This window comes from Bidens hawaiensis, unplaced genomic scaffold, assembly GCF_021521415.1.
Source record: "Bidens hawaiensis isolate Kalapana, Puna unplaced genomic scaffold, B.hawaiensis_p1.1 tig00019438_1, whole genome shotgun sequence".
Taxonomy (NCBI): domain Eukaryota; kingdom Viridiplantae; phylum Streptophyta; class Magnoliopsida; order Asterales; family Asteraceae; genus Bidens; species Bidens hawaiensis.
The window spans coordinates 248335-274570 of record NW_027492950.1 but is presented as its reverse complement, the minus strand read 5'-3'; the positions used below and the strand labels follow the sequence as shown (position 1 = coordinate 274570).

General features: G+C 34.5%; 3 protein-coding genes across 4 annotated transcripts; 1 reads left to right on the top strand and 2 right to left on the bottom strand.

The window, feature by feature from the left end:
• On the bottom strand, positions 1-7452 carry LOC143558334 (B3 domain-containing protein Os11g0197600-like). Of its 2 annotated transcripts, XM_077047183.1 has the most exons (7): positions 7291-7452; positions 6134-6644; positions 5923-6059; positions 4471-4945; positions 3390-3553; positions 1263-1597; positions 1-257 (listed from the first exon to the last, which is right to left on the bottom strand). In XM_077047183.1, exons 1-6 carry the CDS (start codon positions 7372-7374, stop codon positions 1340-1342), a joined length of 1629 nt encoding a protein of 542 aa, XP_076903298.1. In that variant the 5' UTR covers positions 7375-7452; the 3' UTR covers positions 1-257; positions 1263-1339. The 2 variants fall into 2 exon arrangements, with proteins under 2 accessions (XP_076903298.1, XP_076903299.1); XM_077047184.1 differs by lacking the exons at positions 1-257; positions 1263-1597 and adding an exon at positions 2456-2813 and having other exon boundaries at positions 3325-3553.
• A 5558-nt stretch (positions 7453-13010) lies between these two features.
• On the bottom strand, positions 13011-16361 carry LOC143558333 (lysine histidine transporter-like 8). The gene is made up of 5 exons (XM_077047182.1): positions 15860-16361; positions 15630-15763; positions 14909-15336; positions 14679-14810; positions 13011-13581 (listed from the first exon to the last, which is right to left on the bottom strand). Exons 1-5 carry the CDS (start codon positions 16234-16236, stop codon positions 13096-13098), a joined length of 1557 nt encoding a protein of 518 aa, XP_076903297.1. The 5' UTR covers positions 16237-16361; the 3' UTR covers positions 13011-13095.
• A 3836-nt stretch (positions 16362-20197) lies between these two features.
• LOC143558316 (thylakoidal processing peptidase 1, chloroplastic-like) lies at positions 20198-23511 on the top strand. Its single transcript, XM_077047167.1, has 6 exons — positions 20198-20856; positions 21020-21088; positions 21651-21713; positions 21809-21895; positions 21990-22057; positions 23212-23511. The coding sequence occupies exons 1-6, from the start codon at positions 20218-20220 to the stop codon at positions 23321-23323; spliced, it is 1038 nt and encodes a 345-aa protein (XP_076903282.1). The 5' UTR covers positions 20198-20217; the 3' UTR covers positions 23324-23511.
• Positions 23512-26236: the final 2725 nt, after the last annotated feature.

Here is a 26236-nt window from a genome sequence, read left to right as displayed (position 1 = left end):
TAAGAGATGGAAATTTGACATAATATTCCGATTCCAAATTTTACCCAGTTAACATCCAAACAACTACATTGAGAGTTCAGTTCTAGAAAACAACATATATACTTTGATGGCATATCGCCTTTTCGTTCTACAAACAGATTGAAAGATATAGAACTGTGCCATAAGACGGAAAATAGGTACCATGCACACTTGATATCATACTTCCAATCTCCTTAACCTGAATTAGTAAGCATCCTCCCTAATAAACAAAACCCAACCTGCATAATAATAAAGATTATTAAAACATATTTAGATGAACAAAAGCTTTTTAATTTAAACTTGTGAACAGGTAGTCAGGTACCAAAGTCCGCATATACACGGTTTCTTCGTTGTCAGTTTTTATAAACAATATGCGCGTTAATGGTAAGAATAATATAAAAACTTCAAAAAAAAATACAGGATGCTGTAGGCTTTGAAAGTACGCTTTGAGCAACTCATTTGACCAGTAACAACGTATCTAGAATCCACTAACTTATTTAACCCGTCGAGATAAAAAGTTCAAAAAAATATATCCAGGATCTACCAACTTATTTGACTCGTTAAAGATAAAAACACATCCAAAATCCACTAATCTATTTGACCTGTTATTCTGTTAATAGAAAAACATATACAGTGTCCACTCACTAAAAGCAAACAAGTTGAAATTGTAACCTACAAATAGGCTTGTAAATGAACCATGAACTGTTCGACAGGAAGTTCATTTATTTAATAAACGAACATGAACAAACTTTATGCTCATTAAGATTAAGCGAACGAATATGAACACGTCTCGTTCGTTCATTTATGTTCGCGAAAGTCCCTTTACATTCATTCATTTATGTTCGTTAGTTTACATTTGTTTTAGTTTGTTCATTTATATATTCATTTAAAGCAATTATCCTCGTTACAGTTTAGTCTAATTCTAAGAAATTAAAAAATATCGCCTCTTAAAATTTAGTCTAGTTATATTATTTCTTAGACCCAACAAATTGATGCTAACGTTTAATTTTAACTGATGTTCGCTCGGTTTTGTTCGCTCATTTGTGTCTGTTTACATTCGTGAACCTTCGATTATATTATTAGCAAACAAACACGAACAAGAAAACCTCGCTCGTTTAATTGTTTGTGTTCGGTTAACTTAAACGAACACACACGAACATGCCTCATTAGTGTTCGTTTGGCTCATTTATGAGCCTACCTACAATGCAAATTATTACTGAAAAGAAGGTAAAAAGTATACTCACAGCCATATGACGCCTATAATCAACATGACACGTTGGCTAAAGCATTAGATGGTCCCATTCCTGTTTGACAATCAAGATCAATGGCATTCTTTCCGACACCTGTTATGTGGACCCCGCATTTCACAATGTCCAACAAGCTCAAAAATGCAAATATCACCGAGTTTTATGCTATTATCACGAACAAACGCCATCCACCCGCCACAAATGGTATGCAATGTTTGTACTTTAACAGTCGGGATCGAATTAACCGTCCAACATCCACCTTTTAGATTGTGAAGGGTGATCTCAGTTCTACAGTTGGGAAGGTGTTCCATAGAGAATCGAAAAGGAATTTTCTGTTTATTTACACCAAAACAAAAGTATGTTAAATTATAAATCATCTTAGGGCATGCATGAAACCGTAATAACCAACCCGTAACCAAAATAACCAGCATAACCAACCCAAAACTAACGATTTGCTCTTAAGCAATTTCAAAAACCAAACTTTCCTGTTTGGTTTCGTTTTGCGTGTAACGAAAATTGAATAAACCAAAATGAATGAACTTTTATAGTCGAACCGAACCTGTAAAAACTGAAAAAACATATTTTTGTTATTAGATTTATGAATTATAATTTTTATTTTTGAATGTTAATTAATTTATAAAAAATAAAACAATGATGTAGCCCAAAAACCGATAAAACAGAACCCAACCCAAACTGACATATGGTTTAATGGTTTTTCAAAAACCAAGCTTTCCAGTTTGGTTTTGGTTTTGCATGTACGAAAAACCAAAAAAAAAAAAGGACCAGCCCACAAAAATGAATGAACTTTTATAACCCAATTGAACCTGTAAAAACCGAGAAAGAAAAAAAATTGACCTTTGTTGTTGAATATACGGATTATAATTTTTATCTTTTAACATAGTTATTAAAAGCCCCCCGCTTCTTGCGCCTAGGCCCCTTTTCTAAGTGAGGCCCAACAAATGCGCTTCTAGTACCTAGGCAAATGCTTCGGTTTTGTCTAGTTCGTCTAGGCAGAGAAAGAAAAACAGATCGAGCTTAAATTGTGATTATTCCAAACCTAAATTCGAAAAATTAAGAATTGTGATTGAAGAACTAAACTGATTCCAACAAACACCGAGGCCTGGAATTTGGGATGCGATATCAAGTCCCGCGATTGTAAAAGAGAATCGCAAAAGGGTGCCATCTTATTAAGCCGAAAATTGGGGCTGTGTGGAACCAAGAAGATGACAGAAACATTTAGAGATAAAAGCAGAGCAAAAGAAATGCAAGGTGTGATTGAAACTTAGATCTAGGAGAGGTCAAAATAATTACATTGAGCATCTTGTTATTCTAAGTTTTGGAATTACATTTGAATCTGGACCATTTTAGAACTTCTGGTATTAACGATATTAAATGCTATATAGTAGCTTTTGTTTATTTTATTTGAAGAACAGTTAATTTTTCTTATACAGTTATACATAATTTTTTTTATTTAAGCGCGCTTTTTTTTTTCCTTAGGCCCTCTCTTTTTTTGCGCCTAGCGCATTTGATAACTATTGACTTTGAATACTAAATTACTAGGTAGTAAGTAACTTACAATATTAAAAAAGTGGTGTAGCCCAAATATTAGGCCCATGCCCCATAACCCCATATGTGTAATAAACAATTAATAATTAATTAACAAAAAAAGTTAGACCCAAAGTTTCAAGCCCAAATTCATTATTTGGGCCAGTTTTGGGCCTTAAGTTTCAAGCCCAGATGGCCAAATCTGTTGTTTCTCATATTTTTTTTCAAAAACTGAACCAAACACGTAAAAACTAACTTTTTTCAATATATGGATTATAACTTTTATTATTAGATGTCAAGTAATTTATAAAAAATAGTTGGTGTAGCCCAAGAAATTTAGGTCACGTGTTGTCATAAACAATTAATCATCTGCTAACAAAAAAAATATATATGCCAAAAGTTTCAAGCCCAAATTCATAACTTTGGGCCACTTTACAGGCCCAAAAACTTAAGCCCGGATGGCAAAACCGGAAAAACCGGAACCAAACCATTTTCAAAAACTTAAAAAACGAACTTAACCGTCCCATGCAGACCCCTAAATCATATAATAACAGGATTACTTTTTAAATGTGAACTCACCAGTGTGTATGATCCACTGATGTTGAACTTTTTCATGACCCTGACAAAATAAGGAAAACTTGACACGAAAGATTCCGCGGCTATTTTTTCCTCGGGTCCTGATTTCATTGATGTAAATCCGGTCATAGATGAACCCCTGTTTTCTTGAAAAACTCTTGTTTTCCCTATCAATATTTGAGGTTAAAAAATGAAACAAACAATTAACCACGAACAATTAAACGAACAAACACGAACAGTACACGTTCATTCGTTTAACTTTAATCAAAACAACGATCGAACAATTAAACAAACAGGGTTTTCATGTTCATCATCGTGTTCATTCGTTAAGAAAACAAATGTGTTCGTATTCGGGTCCGTTTATATTCGTCTGTTAACAGTATAAAGGTACGTTTCATGAACGAAGATAACTGAGCAAATACCAATTAAAAGTAATGTGAACATCAATCTGTTGGGCCTTAAAAGTTAATAAAAGTAGACTAAATTGTAATGAGTACTTTTTTACTGATAAAACTAGAATAAATTGTATTCTAAAAATTTTGAACAAATAAATATATTTGAGATTAAAAAATAAAACAAGCGATCAAACACAAACAATTAAACGAACAAGCCCGAACGGGGCATGTTCATGTTTGTTCATTTAACTTTAACCGAACGAACGATCGATCATGAACAACTAAACAGACGGGGTTTTCTTGTTCATGTTCATTCGTTAAAAAACGAATGTGTATTGCGTTCGTTTATATTCGTCCGTTAAAAGTAAAAACAAATGGTTCACGAACGAACATAATTGCGCAAAAACCTTTTAAAAGTAAATATGAACATCAATCTGTTGGCCATTATATAGTATATAAACGAATGTAAATGAACGAACGAATTTCAATGAACAAACGTTCACGAATGAATGACGCACATGTTCATGTTATATTTAACAAAATGAACAAACAATGTTGTTCCTATTATTTCAGTTATTAAATAAACAAACTTCATGCCGAACGGTTCACGAACAGTTCATTAACCGTTAGCTTCGTTTACAGGCCAATAATGATAGATGTAAACTACTCATAACATACACAGTTTATACCTGAAATTCCATTGGTAGTTTTTAACTGAGGCCCACTAGACCCCTTGGCCGCAATACCATGTTTGACTTTTTCTATCGAAAAGGCAAACTTTTGACTTTCAATCAAAGCCGGAATTTGTGTTTTAAGCGATTTCCGTTTGACCTTTTTATTCAACCTTCCAGAAACTTTAACAGGCCCGTTAGTTGATCCGTTAAAATCACCATGTTCATGGTCTAGTGAATCTTGTTCTTGTCTAACTCTAAGAATATTCACACACATTTCACACTTGCCAACAAGTTCAAATATGCAAACATCTCGAACGTTAATACTATTACCACGAACAAAAGCCAGCCACCCACCACAGAACGTATGTGACGTTTGCACGCGTGTGGTGGGAATTGAATTAACAGTCCAAGTTTCACCTTTTAAGTTATGTAACAGAATCTTTACTTTGGAGTTTGGTAGGTGGGCCATAGCGAATTGATAAGGAACATTCTGCATATATGTATAGCAAGCCGGATCAACATAATGATTTGACCAAAAAAATCTTTTAACATGTTGACTTTTTAATCACTGATGTGGCTGATGTAGATTCAGTAACTTTGATCATGTTGGTTTTTTCTTTTGTCATGTTAATATCATTACTCTGTCAAAATGGTGGTGCGACAAATTGCAAAAAAAAAAAAAAAAAGTAAAAAACTTTGGTCAAACTTCTGTTTTGGTAACCATTGTTGTTTTCTCCCATAAAAAAGTAACCAATTTAGAAGTTTGTATAAAGCCTTTTAAAGATTTTAATTTCAGTTAACCTGACTTGGTTCACCAGTCAAAATGATGACATGCCAGCTGAAGTGGTGATTATTGTAACAACTGAAGTCAAGAACTTTAAAAATGTTACTCTTTTTTCCCTATTGTGGCAACTGACTTTTTAATTCATTTAAACTGACCCAGGTAACCAGTCAAAATGATGACATGGCAGCTGAAGTGGTGATTATTGTGGCAACTGAAGTCAGGAACTTTGACCATGCTCACTTCTGTTTCCTATTGTGGCAACTGACATTCTAACTTCAGTTAACCTGGTCCGGTTAACTAGTCAAAATGATCACGTGACAGCTGAAGTGGTGATTGTTGTGGCAACTGAAGTCAGGAACTTTGACCGTGTCGATTTTTTTTCTATTATGGCAACTGACTGTTTATTTCAAGCTAACCGTGTTAACCAGTCAAAATGATGAGATAGCAACTTACGTGTTGATTATCGTCTCAACTAAAGTTAAAAACTTTGACCATGTTGACTTTTTTTTCCCTAACGTAGTGTCTAAAACCAGTTAACTTAGATGATTACCCTGAAAGAAAACTTTTTGAAAGTGTAAGCAAATTGATTGTGTTATCCAAATATAATCAAAATCCGTTACCTTTTACAGATTTTCCTCTATAATTTAGCATGAAATAATGTGAGATATATAAGATATACGCACCATAGTATACGATCCGCTAATATTAAACCGTTTCATAACTTGAGTAAAATGAGGAAAAGTTGAAGTAAACGATTGAGCTATCTTTTCTGCTTCAGAAACCGATAACCGACCCAACTCGTCATCATTAGGGCGCACCTCTGCAGTTAAAATTCATTATAACTCAATATATATACAGCTATAATAAGTGACAAAAAATAACAATCATGTTTACCTGATATTGGAGTAACAATATTCACATGATTCTTCAACCCACCACTACAAAAATCAACATTATTCAAAAAATCTGCAACTTCACATTCATCATTAATGGATTCTTGTAACCCTAAATGCATTTCAACTTGTGAACTTCTTGGCTTCTTTGGAACACAATCACCCATATTGTTAAACAAATTCGCGCATTCATGATCGCGTTTTTTACCAAAATGTTGGTCAAAGATGCTTAAATCTTGATGACACTCGGCAGAAAAAGCAGTTTCTTTCTGACAACAACTTTGATCAAAGATTTGTAGTGTAAAACTCAAATTACCATCGTATTTGAATATTAAGGTGTCCCCGTTTTCTAAGAAGTGATCTCTCACAAAAGTAGCCCATCCGTTTAAGATGAATAAACCATCAGGTTCCTGTGCCAGGTCAGCGTGCCACGTGTTTCCACTGGGACCTGTTAAGTAAACTGTTCCTGTTGTTTTGCCTTCCAAGTGTTTGATAAATTTTGAAGGTAGTTTCTGTATGTAATCATCACCAAAAAAACAGTCAAGAACAATAGAACATATAATTACAGGCATGAATCTGGTAATCTGAAACACAAATAGCAGTTTACTAACTAGTGTACATTGATGATAACATAAAAAGCCCCAATTTTTTTACATTACTGAACCCCAAATTAACAATCAAAGCATAATTGTTGATTTCACAGCATATTTAAGTAGAGCATTCATGCATCTAAGAATGTAAGTGTATCATAAAACAAGTTGTATAAGATTTTACCAGTTTATCTATATACAACTCTAACGGCTTAATTTCTATAATTTGTATCACACTTTACAAACTAATGATAATATATGAAAATAAAAATCCCAATGTTTCGACCACACTGATCCCTAACTACAAATATGTAAATGTAAACCCTAAATTAACAATGAAACCATAAATGATCAATTGAAGTTGAATCATCATCAATTAACAGAAGAGAATTATACAGCCAGCATATTGATGTAACATTGATGCATCTAAGAATGTTATAAAAGTAGTGTACATTGATTTGATAATAATATGAAAGTGTGAGGCCTAAATTAATGTAATAATGAATTAAAAGCATAAGGATGTAATAATAATATAAGAAGTGTTGAATAGGATTGGATTGTGAGTTACCAGTTTATGGATGGTTGTGGTTGTGGTTGTGGTTGTGTTGTTAGGGTTGAAGTGGTAGATGAAATGAGGTGTTCGTGTGTTCATCTTCTCTGTTGGCGTGTTGTAAAACCCTAGGTTGATGATGATGATGATGGATTTTGAGGCATTTGATTTGAATTGGATTGAATCTTCTTCTGTCACGTGAAACTTTCACTTTCAGCGAGTACACAGTGATCCATGAACCACCTATATAAAATAAAATCTTGTGGGAGACTAGCTTTTACTTTTTTGAATGGTAATTGCAAAACAAACTATAACGTGAAACTGTTTCTGTTTAATTTGTTCTTCTTGATCTCTTCAATCTTCACTAAGGGTTATTGGAGCAAACAAAGTATACTCTAATATTATAACTTGCTCGAGATTAAATTTTGCTTGGAGAAATACTTAGAATAATTTCACTTACTTCTCACAGGAAAACTTGAGATCCTCATTTAATTTATCTTTGCTCGACCCACCAAGCTTGCTTGTAAACTTGGTTTATGATCAGACAATCAAGTGTTTGCTTATGTGAAAACTGTACTCGATAGAATACCAACCTTGCTTGATGAAGTGTAGCTTGCTCGAAGCTTGACACTTAGAAAACTTCAAAAAGATAACCTTACTCGCATAATATAATTTGCTCGGGATAGTGAAAGTTGAAAAAACAGGCCCATCATTCATTGACCATTCTACTTTCAAGACACGTATATATTTTCTTTGTCATTTCTTCTCTTTCTAGATTAGAAGATTAGCTTATTTATTTTATATACTTTAAATATCTTAAATATTTAAATTTGTAATATCATGAACCCGTCTAACACAAAGTAGATTATGGTGTAGAGAATGTCATATTTTACATTCTTCTTGGCTAATATCTTCTTCAACTTGACGCATGCCAATATGCCATGATTGATATATCCTTGTCCTCTCCTATCCAAAACCAGAAAACAAAATAAAATAATATACAAAAGAAAAACCCATTGAATTAAATATTTATTGTTAAAATGATAAAATCAGAGTATTAGTATTATGAACCAACAAAAAATAGATTTTGATGTAGAGAATGTCATATTTTACCTTCCTCTTGGCAAATATCATCTTCAACTTGACTCGTGTCGTGACTGATATATCTTTGTCCTCTCTTATCTAAAACCAGTAAAAAATCAAAATAAAATATGAAAGAAAACCCCGTTGAATGACATATTGAACTTTAAAATTATCGTATCCTGAACCAGTCTAAACAAAAAGTCGAATATGATGTAGATAATGCCATATTTTACCTTCCTTTAGGCAAATATCGTCTTCAACTTGGCACGTGCTATGACTGATATATCCTTAACCTCTCCTTCTAAAACCAAAAGGAAAAAAAATATGAAAGGAAAACCTGACCGATCATTTTGCCGTATATGTTACGCATGAATACACATATGTGCTTAACATCGTTTGCATTTGATTCAAATCCAACGTTCAGTAGAGTTCGTTATAGTCCCTTCATTTTTTCAAAATTTTATATATTAATGAAACGATACTGAAAACATACCTTGATACGATGTGGAAGATGTGAGTCTTAGACCCAAATATATACAATTAATCAATAGTGAGACATGGGATAGATGAGTATTTTAGAACACATAAACAAAAATAGAATGTATTTAAAAGTTTTTAATTGCAATATCAAAAAACTGTAATTGTATTAACATCGTTTTTAAAAAAAAGGGAAAGGTTGCGAGATTTAAGGCATAACACAAGACAATTTTAAAAATAACTGTTTATTTTGAATTTTATACATAAAAATGTCAAACCAAAATTTAGTCAGTTACTGTCTATATAATAAAATTTCTAATTTAATAAGTAATATTTGGTTGTTTTCAAATATATAAAGCCAAGTGAGTGTCTAAATTTTTAAAAACTATTCAAACTTAGGTCTATTTGTTATACGTAGATACAAATAATTGAAATTTAAAATAACAATTTTAATGTTAGTATTATAGTATTTGTTGATCTTAATGTTCATATAACATATAATAACTATTGAACACAAATAGATGCATAATTAATAAATTGTCATGTTTGGTATCTTCAATACATTATTTAAAATATAATCAAAATGATCAAATCATAAGACCTGTAAACATTAAAACCAACTTTATTTACTCTCCTGAGTCCTACCTACCGATCTTATCGTCGATCACGCTTATTTAGCCAAACTCCGGTGTCGATTATATTTGCAGGATCTAATGAAATTATCATATGATCGATGTAAAATAATGGCTGATTGAAAGAGGGATTTAAGTTATTAGGTTAAAAGGAATTGAATATTAAGAAAACCGGGTATTGAAGTTGAAACAATTGAATATTGGAAAGCTGGTTTTGAAACTTAAAGTTAAATACTTACATCAATTATTAGTAATTTAATTTCTTTTTGATTTATTTAATTGTTAAGAAAATTAGAGAAGTGCAAGATATATTTGAAAACAAAGGTAATGGACCAATAGAGAAGGGGCATGTGGAGGCAATCTCATTTGTTTTAATAGTATAGTAGGATTGGTTGTGGGTAGATGAAATAAAGAAACTATAATGATAAATTTATGACAAAATATTATTTAATTAAGTGAAAAATGTAATGTTTTTTATTGTAATTATAGATATGAGAATGGAGGATGGATTGAGAATGCTCTGAGGAATAAGAGCGTGCAAAGTCGAAAATCAGGAAAAATCGTATCCCTAACAAAAAAAAAATCTTGAATTTGGTTTTTAGGTTAGATATTAACCTTATCTAAATTTTCAATTCGGTGTTTGAATCGGTTTTCGGATCCTGAAATTTTTGAATTCAGATAACTGAATTAACCAAACTAGGTTATGTGGGTTTTTTTTAATTTATACAAGTTTATGTTATTAGTCCAGCTGTCCACTTCACCAAACTCAGCCTAACATGTGACATCCCACATTGGTTGGGGATGAGAACAAAGCCCTCCTTATATTGGGTGAGATGAGAATTCCACTAGTTGAAGTTAAGCGTACTTAGTTGAGAGAAGTATCAGGATGAATGACCTGGTTGTACGTCATTATTATGGTGCGGCCGTAGCTGGGTTATTACACAACAAGCTTCCCTTTTCAAAACCCTAACGCCTTGTTCTTGAGTTTTTTAACCAAGGATAAGAAAGGGAAGGGAAGGAATTTTATTTTAATTAGGTGTGTTCTTGAGTTGAAAGGAAATTAGAGGAAAAAAAAGGATAACTATGTTAAAAAATAGTTATCATTAGTAATCATCCTATTTTTGGGAGGATAACTTATTGGGAAAATACATTAATTTAATCTCTCCTAACTCCTCCTACTTCTTTCCTTTCCATCATAAAAAAAATTTAAGAACACCCATTTTTTAACTATCCTTAGTTTTCCTTTCCCTTCCCCCCTTTAAAAAATCTCAAGAACATGGCGTAAAGTGAAAGAGAAATCAAATGACACATCCAAATCCATCTCCAACGTCCACAAATCGATTCCATTTTTCATCGGTTATGTTCCTCAATAACTTAATCCCACGTAAGAATCCTTATGAGTTGTATAATACAGATTAAGTTTTTCATATTGAATTCGGGTTCTTTGGATTTTAACCGAATTGAATTCAGATGAAGAATTTGATTCGATTAAAAAAATTGAATTCGGAGAGGTTCGGTTTTTGTATTCAATGAAAAATTTTCAAATTCGAACAAACCGACCCAAACAAGCCGAATAACCTATATCTAATATGATGAACACCCCTAGTGATGAATAGCCTAACCTTTAACTGAAACTAAATCAAGGACCGATGAAATTGAACTAATGTTAACTGAAATAATTAAAAATTGATTAATCGAAAAGAAAAATAGCTATCGGTTATTTTTTGTACCATCGGTTAACCAAACTAGTTATACATAAAGGTCATAATAATATGAAGCTTTTGTTCGTAACAATTATTTTCTTCTAATGATATTATGATATAGTACTTCAAAATAATGTTTATCTTTTTTGACTGGTAACATATATTAATAATTTATTTCAAATGACAATGGTTTTAAGTTTATTCTCTTATGACAGTTGCTTTGACAATTTAGGTTTACCGGTTAATTAAAGAACAGAACTGAATTAAGCAGCAATAACCAATTAACCTTGGTTTTTGTTTTCATTTGTTCAGGACTTTGCATATTAGACCTTATTGGTACGGACTTTTTAAGTCGAACATCAAGGACACGTAACAAACCACAATACACTTTATAAGACCGTGTGTAGTGGATGAAGCCCATTTGAGAGCGTTATGCTTCATGTGACGCCACGTTACCAAATGGGTTTTATGGCTAAAATAGGTGTAGTAGATGAAATCATATTATTATTTTTATTATTATGTTTTACTATCAAAATAAACAAAAAACAAACCCACCAATCACATTCATCATTTTCCCCGCCTAACGTTGTAGGAAGCGCCCCCCTGCAAAGCGCCTCAGGGAGCGATGTTCCCGACACTTTGAGATCTCTTTAGATGGGAAAGCGCCCCATTACACATGGTTTAAGAAACGTTGGTACTTGGTTGAGAACCAAACCTTATGCATTACCTAATTCGAGACTCATATTGATCATGGAAATGCCTAAACCACATAAAACATACATTCCAGAGTTCATTTCAGAAGAGGAAGGAAAAGAAAGAAAACTTTTCCTTTCCATTCTTTTCTTTTATTTCCTTTTTCCTCCTTCCTTTCTTTCCATTTTCTTCCTAATTTGAAACGAAAACTTTTTCTTCTGTTTTATTCTTTCTTTCTCACATTTTTTTCCTTTCTTCTCTTAAATAAAACTCTATAACACAAAATTTTATGATTTTCCTTTCCTCTTTTTCCAACAAAAATAATGGAACAGAACCCCTCTTTAATTTGTTTTCTTCTCTTTCTTTTCCTTTCTTCTCTTAAATAAGACTCGGAAACACAACGGCTTCCATAAATCCATAATAACAAACAATGCGTTAAACGCAATGTCACCATTCCTCCCATCAAATGCTAATGCATGAACTTGAGTCACTCGACAGCAACCCACCTATGGTAGAGTGATCGATTATCTCACTCCTAATCTCCTATACGACTCATACACTGAATCTTATCTACCTCTCTCATAACTCCATGATAAATGATACACTAACCGGATATGCCATGTCACGCAAACAGATTCCGATGGTGGAACAAACAGAATTGTTATTATCTCATAACCAGACGACATTATACCCTGTGATGCTACTCTTGGATTGTTATTGCAACATTAAACATCGATCCATGTATACACGTTACGAGTCTTTACTTTCTTTATAGGACACAATCAAATATATGTGCTTATTGATCATCTAATGCATAACTATTTTAGAGCACTAAGTGATTTAACCATAATGCATCTCTGTTTCTTTCACCTAATTCTATCCAGGAGAAGTCTACATTAAAATTGGTTATGTGTTGAGTACTCTCCATATATGTGTGTTTCATAAATAACCAGTTTGTAGTAAAGAATTATGATAACGACATAAACATGTGTATCTATTGTTTTATAAGATGTAGATGCCTCCGTGTGTATCTATTAGCTTTTACGTTAAACTATAACATAATAATTATGAAACGAAGATACAGAACAATGAGTACTACACAATACAAAATTGATAGAACATTGCAATATACAATGAACATATATGCATATGCTCACACTTCCAACATAACAATACGAAATACCTATATCAAATTACACAAATCAAAAATCAAAATCACAACATGCAAGCAAACTTTAACTAGGCTTGAAGAACTTGAGTTTCAGCCCATTATCAACAATGCTCCAAATCCCACCAATGGTAAACGCGAAACTAAACGCGACTCCAAGCCACCCGAGCGACCAGTTGAAGTACCAATTGAAGCTATACTTTGTGGGCTTCTTGATCAGCACCCACATGAAACACGGGTACGTGAATGTAACCGGAAGGGTTAACCCGCCCAACAATCCGGCTAGGCTGGAGAGGAACGGCAGTGCCACCCCTATGAAGAAGTTGATGAAGCCGTAAACCACCCGGAAACCTGACCGCACCCAGATTGAGCATGGGCGGTTCGTGCGGTGCGTGTAACTGGCTTCAAAGTTGTCGAATACGGGCATGGAGTAGATTTGGAAGCTGCTCAAGCAACTGAAGACCACTAGTAGAAATGTCATTGCAAGTAAAGATCTTGAAATATCGTGTTGGTGGAAGCCAAAGAGTGCATTTAAAATCCCACTTGGAGGCATCTACAAGAAAAAAAAATGATATTAGAAAGTCCTAAATTTCAAACTTTTTTATTTACTAGGTGGGTTATGATTTAGCTAAAGTTTTTTAAGCGTTTCTTTGAAAATTGTTGTACTTATAGCTAGTTCGCTACCCTCAGCGAACTAATACAAGTTTTGACAATTTATTATGGAGTTCGTTGGTGAGACAAACAAGCAAACTCGAAAGAGTTTTCAACAAATTTAACCCAAAACATGTGGTTTGGTTTTGCATGTACCGAAAACAGAAAAAGACCAAACCTTAAACCATTTATAACCGAACCAACCATATAAACCGAAAAACCGACTTTTCTTATTGAATGTATGAACTATAATTTTGTTGGAATTAGGGTAAAACTTGACCAAAATTTATTATTTTGAGTATTTTTTGGCCAAAAATTCAAGTGTAAGTGGTAAAATCGAAAACCGAATTTTTGGTTTTTCGTACGGTTTTGTTAAAAATATACAGTGTCAATTCAAATTATATCAAACACATATTTGTTATTTCTCATAATTGTTATTTCTAACATGTTATTGAGCTTGGAGCTAATGGTTGGGATTACACATTAAATTGGATTTAGACTTGCTTATGGAAAGATGGGCTGGATGAAAGCTTATAAAGGTCAAGCCCCAAGGCCCATGCATTTGTTTTGAATAACATAAAAGTTATGTTAAGCGTACGGGTTATTCATTCGAGATACTTCTGGAATTTAGATCTGGTTTCTTCTTTGTTAATGATCTAGGGTTTGATCGTTTCTTTTGGATTCTTTAGCAATTGTATTCAATCATCACAATGGTGATTGCTAAATCTGTTTAATAGTCTTTTCCTAGAGCAATTGTTTATTGTATCTTTTGTTTATGTTGAATCGAAGATCTCTATTGTGTTTTTTCGTTGTTTGTTCGATTCAATAAGAAGATTATAGTTTTCTGACAGGTTTGAGCTCAAAACTGACCAGGGTATTGTTTGCACGAGTATAAGAACTTTCTAAAAACCCATGGTAATAACTAAAGAACTCCCAAAATTACTTATGGATGATTGGTTAATAAGGGCAAAAGACTATATATAATATTGCTTCACTTACCAGATTCCCATAAGCCCAGAAACCACCAATAGCTACCGGGAACAAACACATGGCAATGAAGAAGTATGCAACCTTTGCTCCTTTCCACATAGGCACATGCGCAGGGTGTTTGAACGTGGACGGCATTGTGGACTTTAAAAAACAAACAACAAATGAACATATTTCATATTACAAAATCAACACCAAAATGTTCCAAATTTATAGGGTTTTATATATCTTTATAATTTTACCTGAATCTCAAGGACAAGATTGTGACCTCTGAATGCGAATGCTATGATACCGAGCGCGTTAAAAACCGAAAAGACTGAAGAGGTAAACGAAGGTAACGGGATGGGTTCGTATGAGATGTTGGGTGGTCGGTCTTGGGTCACTGAGAGGAGCCAAACCATGGTGGAGTAAAAGATCGCGGTTATAGCCCCGACTAATGAGAGCCCGGCTATCGAGTTAAGGTTTGGAAGCTGAGACAGAACAATGCATAAAGATGTGAATACTAGATACCACTCGACCGTTGTTAACGGGTTGGATGAGCATAAAGGCCCACAAACGATCTCGAAGAAGAGCTTCATGGTTTCTCCTCCGACGAGGATCAGGGCTGTTGCTGTTCCGGCTGATAAGTAAGCAGTCGGAAAGATCGACAGCCATGCTCCAAGTCGGTTTCCTGAATACAAAACAAGTGACTGAATGATAAATCCAGTAAGATATTATGTATTATTAATCAACTATATACAGATAACGATAATTACAAAGTAAAGCTACTCACATCATATCATAGTAACAATAAACTGATTATTATTAATCAACTATATAATAAGACACAATAAACATTAATTAGTACAAAATAAGACTACTTAAATCATATCTTCTATGGTACATATAATTACAATAAATCTTAACTAATATACTGTATCAAATCGTGTGGCATGACGGCGGTAAGTTAAGTATGATTCTTACCAAATGCTGCTTCGGCGAGCTCAACGTAACGATTGTAACGCTTTCCGGGAATTGCTTCATGAAGTTGTACCAAGATCCACAAGGTGTATAGTTGCCAAATGTAAGCTATGGTTAATGAAATGATCCCCCAACTCCTATATAAACACAACGAACATATATTAATTAGTTATTGTCACAAACAAAAAAACGTACCTAGTAAAATCTCACTTGTAAATTAAGATTTACAGTACCATCCAAGAAACGAAAACGCAACGGGCAAAACCAAAGCCTGAAACCCAACACCCGCATTAAGGTTATGAAACGCGGCATAATGCGCGTTACCATTCCTAGACTCAGTAATCGGAAGCCACGCGTCTTGCGGGTTAAGCTTCGTCAAATGACCAACATCCTCCAAGTAGCCTTTCATATTCACCAAGACCTTCTTCATCGGCGTCCCAATGGGACTCAAAAACCTCGGTGAAATAAAAGACGTGGGCGTCCAGGCCGCAGACGTCTTGCCACCTAGCGGCCTGGGCGACCTGTTTCCAGACGGAGTTAATATTTCAGGAGTGGAATCACGTGGCGTTGCCGGGATTGATATTAGCTCAGCTTCCGGTCGTTCTTCCATTAGATAATGTTGATTAATATTATTTTGGTGTTATGAAATAGTTCAAGTTCAAGTGAGCTTAAATAAGCAAATTACTATGTGGTGGCATGCATAAGTTTTAAATGATTAATATTATTTTGGTGTGATGAAATAGTTCATTCAAATAAAGAAATATGTGGTGGCATGCATAAGGTTTAAAAGAATGTTTTCGGTGTGGAAGTTTGAGTAAAAAAGATCTTGACCGTGGAGAGTGGGGGTTTTTACTTTAGCGACGGATCTCGAGATGGTGATAATGAAGAATAAGCGTGTGTCGGGAAAAAGTTACAACTTGGAGCGGTAAATATGTGAACGTGATGATTTGGAATCATGAGAGAATGTGCATGAAGAGAACAATATTACTTTTTTTCTTTTTTTTTTTCGTTTTTGATGTTTTTAAGCGTGGGGTGCTAAAAGAATATGAAATGTAACAAAGTCCAAGGTTCAAGAACCTCACTTGCATCTCTCATTGGATCTTTATTCTTTTAATATAACTGTTGGTTATAATATTTAATTGGACCTATCTTTATGATTGCTCACCGTTTTTATTTAATTGGATTTTTTAACTATACAAGACCTTTTGTCTTTTTAAATGGTCTTGTTAGCTAATATTTTTAATTAGAGATGTACAATCAGAGTCTTTGATTCTTTGAAGATTAGTAAGTTAATTAAGGAGTTAGTAGAATATAAGACAATGTTGTTATTTTATTTTATGTGGCTGGTATGATAAATGCTGTTTTGAAGCTTTCTATTAGATGACAAACAACGTAAAGTGCATTTTCATGTGTTTCGCGAGAGGAAGTTGAGAAAATCATTTTTAATATGACGTTAGTTATTTTGTTGTATACTGACATCTTAGTGTACTAACGAACGATGGTTGGTTAATCTACTTTTTTGACATGTATTTTCCTACCTCCTTCGGCGGTCTCAATATGTCTTCTTGGCTTGAGCTGCTAATGCGCGCTTTTTTTATATCATGAACCTCCCACATATAAGAGTTGGTTTGTCCACGCCCATGGATTTTGCTAAGGTCGCGACGTCTTCCTCTCCCTGATCTAGTTGAATAGACAATTGATAAGAAAATTTGGCATCTTAGGATAGATTTTCAATACCTTCAGGTCCGTAAAAAGAGACCCAAGAAGGGAAATAGATATGTAGAATTGGATATATAAAAGGTTTTGTCGTCATTGAGACAAATGACACATGAAGATGGATAGGTCAAGTGTTGCTCATGAAGCGATTTATTGTTCACGCCTCCATTCAATAGGTTGGATTTTTTGTTTGTTATAGATGATTGTTTATTGTCACGGGCCAAATATTTGAAGATTAAGATGTTTGATTTGTGTTGAAACGCTTGGGTTTATTGGCTAATGCCGGACTTTATTCGAATGGATTTTGGGCGCCACACATAGTCTTAGAATGTAACTCCGTGACATTAGGGTCTAAAATAAAAATATACATTAGTTGGCCTTATTCTTGTAAAAACTCTTTAAGTAACCTTTTTTAATCACAAACTCAAACGACTCATACGAGAAAGCATTGTTAACTTGAAGTTGAAATAAGTAGAAATCAGAAAGACAAATAATAACACACTTAGGGGCTGTTTGAGATTCATTATTTTTACTTCTTATAGCTTATAATTTATGGGTTATAAGTTATAAGGTGTTTGGGAAAGTTGGGTTTTGTGAGTGTATAAGATATAAGTTACAACTTTGTAACTTATAACTTATGCCTTAAATAAGGTATAAGGAGGTAAAATAAGGAATCCCAAACACCCCCTTTATGGTACCCATTTGAACTATTTCATCAATGCCTAAGACCATGAGTAGTCAGGGTCGTCTCTTGGGTAAGCCAAATAAGGCGAAAGTTTTGGACCTCCAGTTTAGTTTTATATGGCCTCAATCTAAAATATAGGTTTGTATTATGGGCTTTGAAAGTCATTTTTTTTAGAATTAATAACCCTCGGTGATTAGCCACAAGTTAAGGAGGAACGTCACGTACCCATTATCACTGCATATAATCCATATTCTATAATTCATGGATACTCTCTACAGCTATACACAAAAAAAAGCCTCAACATTTTCGTTAATTTTAGGCCTCCAAGCACGTTGAGCCGGCCCTGTGAGTAGTCATAAAGCCTCATCCCTAGGCATTATGCGACACGTGACGCCCAATCAGAGTTATGATTTTATACAAAAGTAGGGTGTAGTCATAAAGGCTCCATAAAACTATAAATTTATTATTTTATTGTTATTTTTTGTCTTCCAACTGCGTTATATACAAAACGCCCAAAAAAAATAAGCCATAATGCCGGGGGGGGGGGGGGGGGTTCCCCCTAACGTTTTAGCCCATAATGCCTCCCATAACATGCCACTACGGGTTAGACTGTCTAACCCTTATTTCTTACTATAGCCCTTAGCAACTATCAATGTAGCCTTGTGTCTTCTATTTTACCGTTTGACCCACATTAATATTATAGATCCATTTCTATTAAATAATGATAACTATTTTATATAATTTACTATAAAACGATTACAATAAAGTAGCAGACAAACGGGCAACAAGCTGCGCCGCAACCCCTTTATAACTAAAAGTTTCCTATATCACTAGGTGGATTTGTGATAACCCACTATTTCTAGTCAAACCTTCTATTTCCTCATTCAGAGCATTAATCCATTTAGGACCTTTGACATCTCCTTTTAAGGACTTGGGTTCAGTCACTTCAATGTTTTATCAAGCCACGTATAAATCCAAAAATTTAAAAAAAATAAAATTATTATACAACTTGGAATGATGACACCCTTTTCGAGACCATACCTTGCTTTCCCTTTTACAACAAATTCATTAAATTTCCTGGTAATAGTATATATTATTTTCTTTAATAGCGTTTGAATCCACCGCCAATACCTGAATGAGTTTTTCTTAGACGTGATATCAACCGTTCATACTGATTTTTCCGCTCCAGGCTTGACTCATCACCCACCACTGTGAGAAAACCCTATTGAGTCAGGTTTCGAACCTGAGACCTCAAGGATCCTAAGTCTTAACCATCACCCTCATGCCATTGAGTTAGAAGGCCAATTGTAGTAATAGTATATTTTCTAGTATTTCTCTTTAGAGCAGAATTATGTGGATCAGCTATAGAATCATCACCCTAAAAATTCAGACTGCTTTTATTTACAAACTAAGTGTCACGTTCCAAAGGATCAGTTACAACTTTGCTACCAAGTTCAGCATCACCATTTTCACTTGTAATGTTAGGAAAAGTATCAAGACTATTTAACATGAATAACAACATCAATGTTATCTCAGATGTACTATTTGTCTAGGAATACATGGGTTCATTCGGATGAAGGAAGTTTATCCGCATGATGTATAATGCTTGTCTCATAATAACAAATTTTCACTAGGATGACCAAACGATAATGAGCTTAACCGAGTGTATGTGTGATTTTTCCCCTCATGTATGATTCTATTTGAATATTGATAAGCATTATTATTATCTTCTTATTTTTCTTGTTTGATTCACAAACATTTGTCTACGCCTAGTTTGACGTCCAATAGCATGTTAATGGTTATTTCAAGACCATGTCATTTTATGACTTGAATCCTAGAGAGAGAGAGATACAGTGAGAGAGCACCAACCCCAGGACTCCTTAGGCTTCTTTGATCGGATGAATTGATTCATCCGATCAAAGAAGCCTAAGGTCTAGAGATAAAGTCACGTGAACTATAATAAATCTCTGTCTCCCTCTCACACACACACACACACAAATAAAGAAGCTAAGCCCGGCTTCAATCATTTATATCCGCAAGCTCACATAGTCTTTGACAAATGACATACCATAAAAGCCCATCAACACTGAGCCATCTCAAACTCAGGCTGATCAATCAATGGAACCTCTTTCCTTATAATCATCACACATTCTTCAAACCCTCATCATCTTCTTCACCAAACTCACCTCCATGGCCATCCGATCCACTCTTTCTTACACCGCCCACGTCGCCAAAACCCTATCTTCCACTTCCACCAACAACCGCATCCTCCATGACGTTTTCAATCGTCCACGTAAATCCCCTAATCCTAACCCTAATCCTAACCTAGACCACCATCCGGTTACCACCGCGGCCACCAACTTTCTCGCCGCCGAGAGGACTTCCAAACCTTCTCCGATTGTTGCCGGGTTGATGTCTCTGCTGACGTCATCTAGCGGTGCAGGTGTCTTAGGGCTCTCGCCGTTGAAGGGGTCTTCGATTCTTCCGTTTCTGCAGACTTCCAAGTGGCTTCCCTGTAACGAGGTTAATAGTACGGTGGTGGCTAAAAGCAGTACTACAGCAATGGATATTATTAATCGTAATAATAATAATATTAATGATAATAGTAATCAGGCTGCTGGGAAAACTGTTATTAAACAGCCGGTGGCGGTTGGGAGTAACGGTTGGTTGTCGAAGATGTTGAATACGGTTTCCGATGATGCGAAAGCTGCATTTACTGCTGTTAGTGTCAGGATATTATTGAGAGCACAATTAGTTGAACCGAAATCGATCCCCTCGGCTTCCATGAGCCCGACTCTTGATGTCGGTGATCGAATTCTCGCTGAGAAGGTATTGTTATTGTTCTTGATAAGTAAGTTTGATGCATTTGAGGGTGTTAGCTAGTAATTGTTTTGGAACTCGCTATAAAGGTTTAATCTTTGCTGTAAGAGTTTATCATTGTGAAATTTTAAATAAAGGTTTGATTTCGAGGTTTGGGTTGTTATTGATTTAGGTTTCGTACATGTTTAGAAGCCCAAAAGTTTCAGATATTGTGATATTTCAGCCACCTTCGATTCTTGAGGTGAGAATTTTAGTTATTCATGTTGTTGTTGACTCATTGTCTTCTAAGCTGGCCGTGCTGACGGGCTTGTAGGTTTAACAAGACATGAACAAGAAAGCTGTGTATAAACGAGCCGAGTTCGGCTTGTTTAACCTACAGAGAGCTCAAGCCTGAGCTTGAATTGTTTTGAGCCCTAAAGCTCGACTTTTAAACAATCTATAAAGATAAACGGGTCAATCTGTCAACCTTCCATATATGAATGTGCATGAAACCGAAAAAACCGATGCATAACTGAAAAATGTAATGGTCGAACCCAAATAAATTGAATAATCAGTTCAATTTCTGTTTTGCTTGTAATTTAGGCCCAGGTGTTATAATAATTGATTAATGTTTTATCAACAAAAAGATTCAGTCTCATAGTCATCATTTCGGGCCAATTTTTTCCCCAAAAATTTTCAAGCTCTAATAGTAAAACCTAAAAAATTGAAACCAAACGACTTTCGAAAACTCAAATACGTATTTATTTGCCTTTTTTTGGTCAGAAGTTTTATGGTTAGCTTTATAAGTTTTGATTATGTTGCAGCAATTTGGTTACAAGGATGTATTTATTAAACGAATTGTAGCAAAGGCTGGTGATTGTGTAAAGGTATAATATAAGATAACTAAAATACTCTTCTCTTCAAACAGGTTTACAGCATTTATCTTGATGCCTCAAATGTTAATATTGTTTTATAATATCAGGTTAGAGGAGGTAAACTGCTGGTGAATGGTGTCGCCCGAGATGAAGAATTCATTTTAGAGCCCTTAGGATATGAAATGAAACCTATGGTACTTGTTTATTTCAACCTTTTGAATTCGTGATTTTGCTTGCTATTATCAAGATTCAATATTTATTCGCTAAATATTGGTTTTTGTTACTCAGATTGTGCCAGAAGGCTATGTGTTTGTGTTGGGCGATAACCGAAACAACAGTTTTGATTCCCACTACTGGTAATACTCACTATTTCGATATTCCTTTTTTGGTCAAATAGTCAAATGCAATATACATCATCATCATCATCGTACTCAGTATATCCCACCAATAGCAATGCTATGGTAAGGTCTGAGGAGGGTAAGATGTAGACAGCCTTACCTCTATCCCATAGGGATAGAGAGGCTGCTTCCGGTGAGACCCCCGGCTCGATAGTAGTTTTGCATCAAGCCTTGGACATAAGGCACATAGCACTCAATCATCAGGGACACCGGCTGATTGGTGCATGTGCCCTTGTCTTTCGGCTATCAACGCCACCACATGATGCCTGATTAACCTTCCGCCACCTTTAACGTTATTTTCACGAGATTGGTAAAATAACGTCAAAATTAGTGCAATTTTACTTTTGCCCACCCGAGGGTTCACACATATATACTTTATATGCGCGCACCGCAAGCATAGTTATTTTTGTCTAGTACTACACACAATTAAAAATATAGCGAGTACGCAAAAAAAATATTATATCGCATTATCGATCTAAAGCTCAAACCAAACCAAAATCTGAAAAGTCGGTTTTTGAGTTTTGGAAATCGTTTGGTTTCGTTCTTTTGGTTTTACCATTTAAGCTTTGAAATTTTTAGGGTAAAAAGATATGGCTCAAAATGTTTGGGCCTAAAATTTTAGGCTAAATGTTTTTGTTTATCAATGATTAGTTGACTATTGTACATTTGGGCTACATTCAAAACTATTTATTAAATATTTCCACTATTGTGCTATTTATTAAATTCTAAAAAATTACTTAACATTCAAAACTAAAAATAAAAATTCACAAATTCGATCTGGTTAGTTTGGTTTTTTAGGTTTCTATTACATTTAAAACCAAGCTGAACTGAAAATTTGGATCTTACAAAAACATAATTATCAAAATGATGGTTTTTGTTTGGGTTCTGTTATTTTTGTTTTTTTGGTTATGGATCAGTTTTTTCGGTTGCATGTACACCCTAAATTAAAATAGGTTTATACACAGTATTAAGCGTTTGATTTCTTCTAGCGGAGTCTTAAGTTTCTGGTAGGGCTTCACATTGTTATATAAAAAAGTTAAGATACATTTTGGTGCATTAACTGAATAATATTTGGTTGTATTATTATTAATGGGGTGGTTGTGATTATGCAGGGGACCTCTACCTATAGCAAACATTGTGGGTAGGTCTGTGTACCGGTATTGGCCACCCACGAAAGTGTCGGCCACCATCTATGAAGCAAGACGACACGTTGCACATTCTTGACACACGTTTAAGGTGAATCTTGTATGACTCTTTTTTGACAATCTGGTTTTTGTCACTTTTATGCTTTTAGATAGCATTGCGTAAATATTACCTCTTTGTAGTTTTATTCCTCGTGTCCATGCATTTGTAGTATGATTTTTGTATTCATAACATAATTGGATTGATATAAAATGTCCATTTTGTAAATAGGTACATATTATTTGCATATATTGGCCGTCTGTAAAGAGTTGTTAGTTACATTATCTTAGTCGCTCTTGAAGACCCTCCTTTGCAATGTTTCGTTTGGACAGGAAAGATTAGATTAATATTATCTCACCAAAGAACTATTAAGTTAACCCGTTATCTTGCTCAGGAGTAAGTGAATAAAACTTGGTAAGCTCGATTACCATGCCATCGAGAGTAGTGGTGCACAAAGTTGGTTTTTGTGCTAACTAAACTGATTTAGAAACTGGTTTGGATTAGTCAAAACGGCTTGGCTCAAACTGTATTGGTGTAGAAACTGATTTTTATAAGAATTCCGTACTTGACCGGATCGGTTTCTACAAGAAAGCCATACTTGATTTGTAGCTTTCTACTCCAGAAGAGGACCCAATCTGAATATTAGATATGTCTCAAAATTTTGAAGAGAATCCAATCTGAACATAGATATGTTGTGGTGAAAGGAAGAACGAGCAGGAGATTGTTTGCTAGCTTTTCTAATGTCTTTGTCTTGTTCACACATCATTTTTTTTATTCATATATTGTTTCCATTCATGTAAATTCATGGTATAACGTTGTTTATCTCAAAAGTTTTAAGAATTTATATACTTTTTACTAATCAAAACTTATCGTTTTCATCAAAATCATCGTATTCACTAAATCCCACCAATAGCTTGGTAGCATCTGAGGAGGGTAAGATGTAGACAGACTTACCTCAACCTCGTAGGAATAGAGAGGTTGCTTCCGGTGAGACTCGTATTTGATAGTAGTTTTGCATCAAGCCTTGACATATGTCACATAACACTTGCCATTAGGACATCGGTTGATTGGTGCATGTTCCATTGTCTTGTTTTTCGGCCATCAATGCCACCACATGATGTTTGATTAATCTTATGTTATTTTCACAAAATTAGTAAAATAACGTTAAAATTAATACAATTTCACTTTTGTCTACCTAAGAATCCACACGTATAATTATAATAAACAAATTATCCAGTTCATCTTTTGTTTATTGTTAATATAATTTTGTGTGTATGCTTATGCTGCATAATAACTTGTGAAATATTATGCTCATAGAACAACTATAGGTTTTAGAGTTTTAATTCCTTTATTTTTCCTGAGCCCATATATCTTCTTTTACAATATATAATTCCAATATTAAATTATTTATTTAAATTTATATATATAATTTATCAACATTACAATCAAATTTTTGGAAATGTAAAAAATTCTAAAGAATACTATTCGCTTTAACTAAGATTGTTGTGATAGTTTATCACTATTTGGTGTCTCAAGGCAATGAATGGTTATGGATATCTTCAATAACATTGTTTATTCAAAGACTCTTAAATATTCTAAAAGCAACAATAAATATGCGATGAAATCAATTTTGTTAAAACATGTTTCACAATACATGCAATTATTTAGACTTGCTACTCTTATAGTATGAAAATACTAAGCTACAAATACTAGTTCCATTAGAAAAGGAATCCTATGCATGTGGACCAAGGCGATGCTCGTGTTTATCTTATAGCCTTATGAGAGTTGTTTTGTTGGAGGATATGCGACTTTGTCATTTGTTGGCACTCGACAAATCATCATGCCTTTTTCACGACAATTCTCGTGTGTCATGAAATTTCTCTGTGTTATCTCAACGGGATTAGCACAACCGATATCAATTAGGTGGGGGATATATGTTGACTACCACAAATATTGCTTCATTAGTTGCTTATAATATAGGATAGTCACCGCCCTGGTTTTGATTTTTTTTTAGCGTTATTGGTTTTTAATATTTCTAACTTTTCCTCATTGGTAGATAACACTCTCAACTTTTGATTTGTCACCCATCACTACCAACTTTCACCATATTTTCTTGTACCACTCCCCGTCTAAATGAACACTAACCTCGTTAATGTTTTGGACTAAAAATGTCATTCAAATTAGTTGAGGGGGTAAAACATAAATTTTATTTTTAACACACAACCTCCATTTCCGGCGACCTCGTTTTTCCGGCAACCTCATTTTTTCCGCAGAATTTGAGTTTTCCAGCTATCTCGTCTTTTAGAGCACAATATCCATTATTTCACCGAGCTTCACATATGAATTTGAGTTTTCCGGCAAGTTGCGGGTTTCCGGCGAACACCATATCCATCATTTCATCGCCCACCGCCCCAAAACCGCAACCCCCGCCCCCGGCCACCACCAGTCTCTCACCCAGCCACCTTACGGGATCGCCTGCGTGCCGGAAAATCGAGTTGCAGGTTTCCGGCGAGCACCATCTTCATCATATCTCCACCGGTGCACAATCTTCATGATCTCCATCACCTTTTTACACCTCTGAACCATCTCCATTTTCTGAAAGACGAGATAGTTGGAAAAATCAAATTCGCCGGAAAAACGAGGTCACCGGAAATGGAGGTTGTGTGTTAAAAATAAAATTTCTGTTTTACCCCCTCAACTAATTTGAATGACATTTTTAGTCCAAAACATTAACGAGGTTAGTGTTCATTTAGACGGGGAGTGGTACAGGAAAATATGGTGAAAGTTGGGAGTGGTGGGTGACAAATCGAAAGTTGGAAGTGTTATCTACCAATGAGGGAAAGTTGGGAATATTAAAAACCAATATCCCTTTTTTTTTATCAAAAACGTATATGGGTAGTATTTGAGATGTCATCCTTAGTCTACAACTTACATATGTGTAACGTTTTATGATTG

Excerpts from the sequence above, each read along its gene's own strand:
- LOC143558333 (XM_077047182.1), bottom strand. The coding sequence starts at position 16,236 with ATGGAAGAACGACCGGAAGCTGAGCTAATATCAATCCCGGCAACGCCA. Across the intron at positions 14,811-14,908 it reads ATCTTGTCCTTGAGATTCAG|TCCACAATGCCGTCCACGTT; the intron begins GTAAAATTATAA and ends TGTTTTTTAAAG. Across the intron at positions 13,582-14,678 it reads TCTGGGCTTATGGGAATCTG|ATGCCTCCAAGTGGGATTTT; the intron begins GTAAGTGAAGCA and ends TTTTTCTTGTAG.
- LOC143558316 (XM_077047167.1), top strand. The coding sequence starts at position 20,218 with ATGGCCATCCGATCCACTCTTTCTTACACCGCCCACGTCGCCAAAACC. Across the intron at positions 21,089-21,650 it reads AGCCACCTTCGATTCTTGAG|CAATTTGGTTACAAGGATGT; the intron begins GTGAGAATTTTA and ends ATTATGTTGCAG. Across the intron at positions 22,058-23,211 it reads AGTTTTGATTCCCACTACTG|GGGACCTCTACCTATAGCAA; the intron begins GTAATACTCACT and ends GTGATTATGCAG.
- LOC143558334 (XM_077047183.1), bottom strand. The coding sequence starts at position 7,374 with ATGAACACACGAACACCTCATTTCATCTACCACTTCAACCCTAACAAC. Across the intron at positions 3,554-4,470 it reads AACTACCAATGGAATTTCAG|GGAAAACAAGAGTTTTTCAA; the intron begins GTATAAACTGTG and ends AAATATTGATAG. Across the intron at positions 1,598-3,389 it reads TCAGTGGATCATACACACTG|AAAATTCCTTTTCGATTCTC; the intron begins GTGAGTTCACAT and ends GTAAATAAACAG.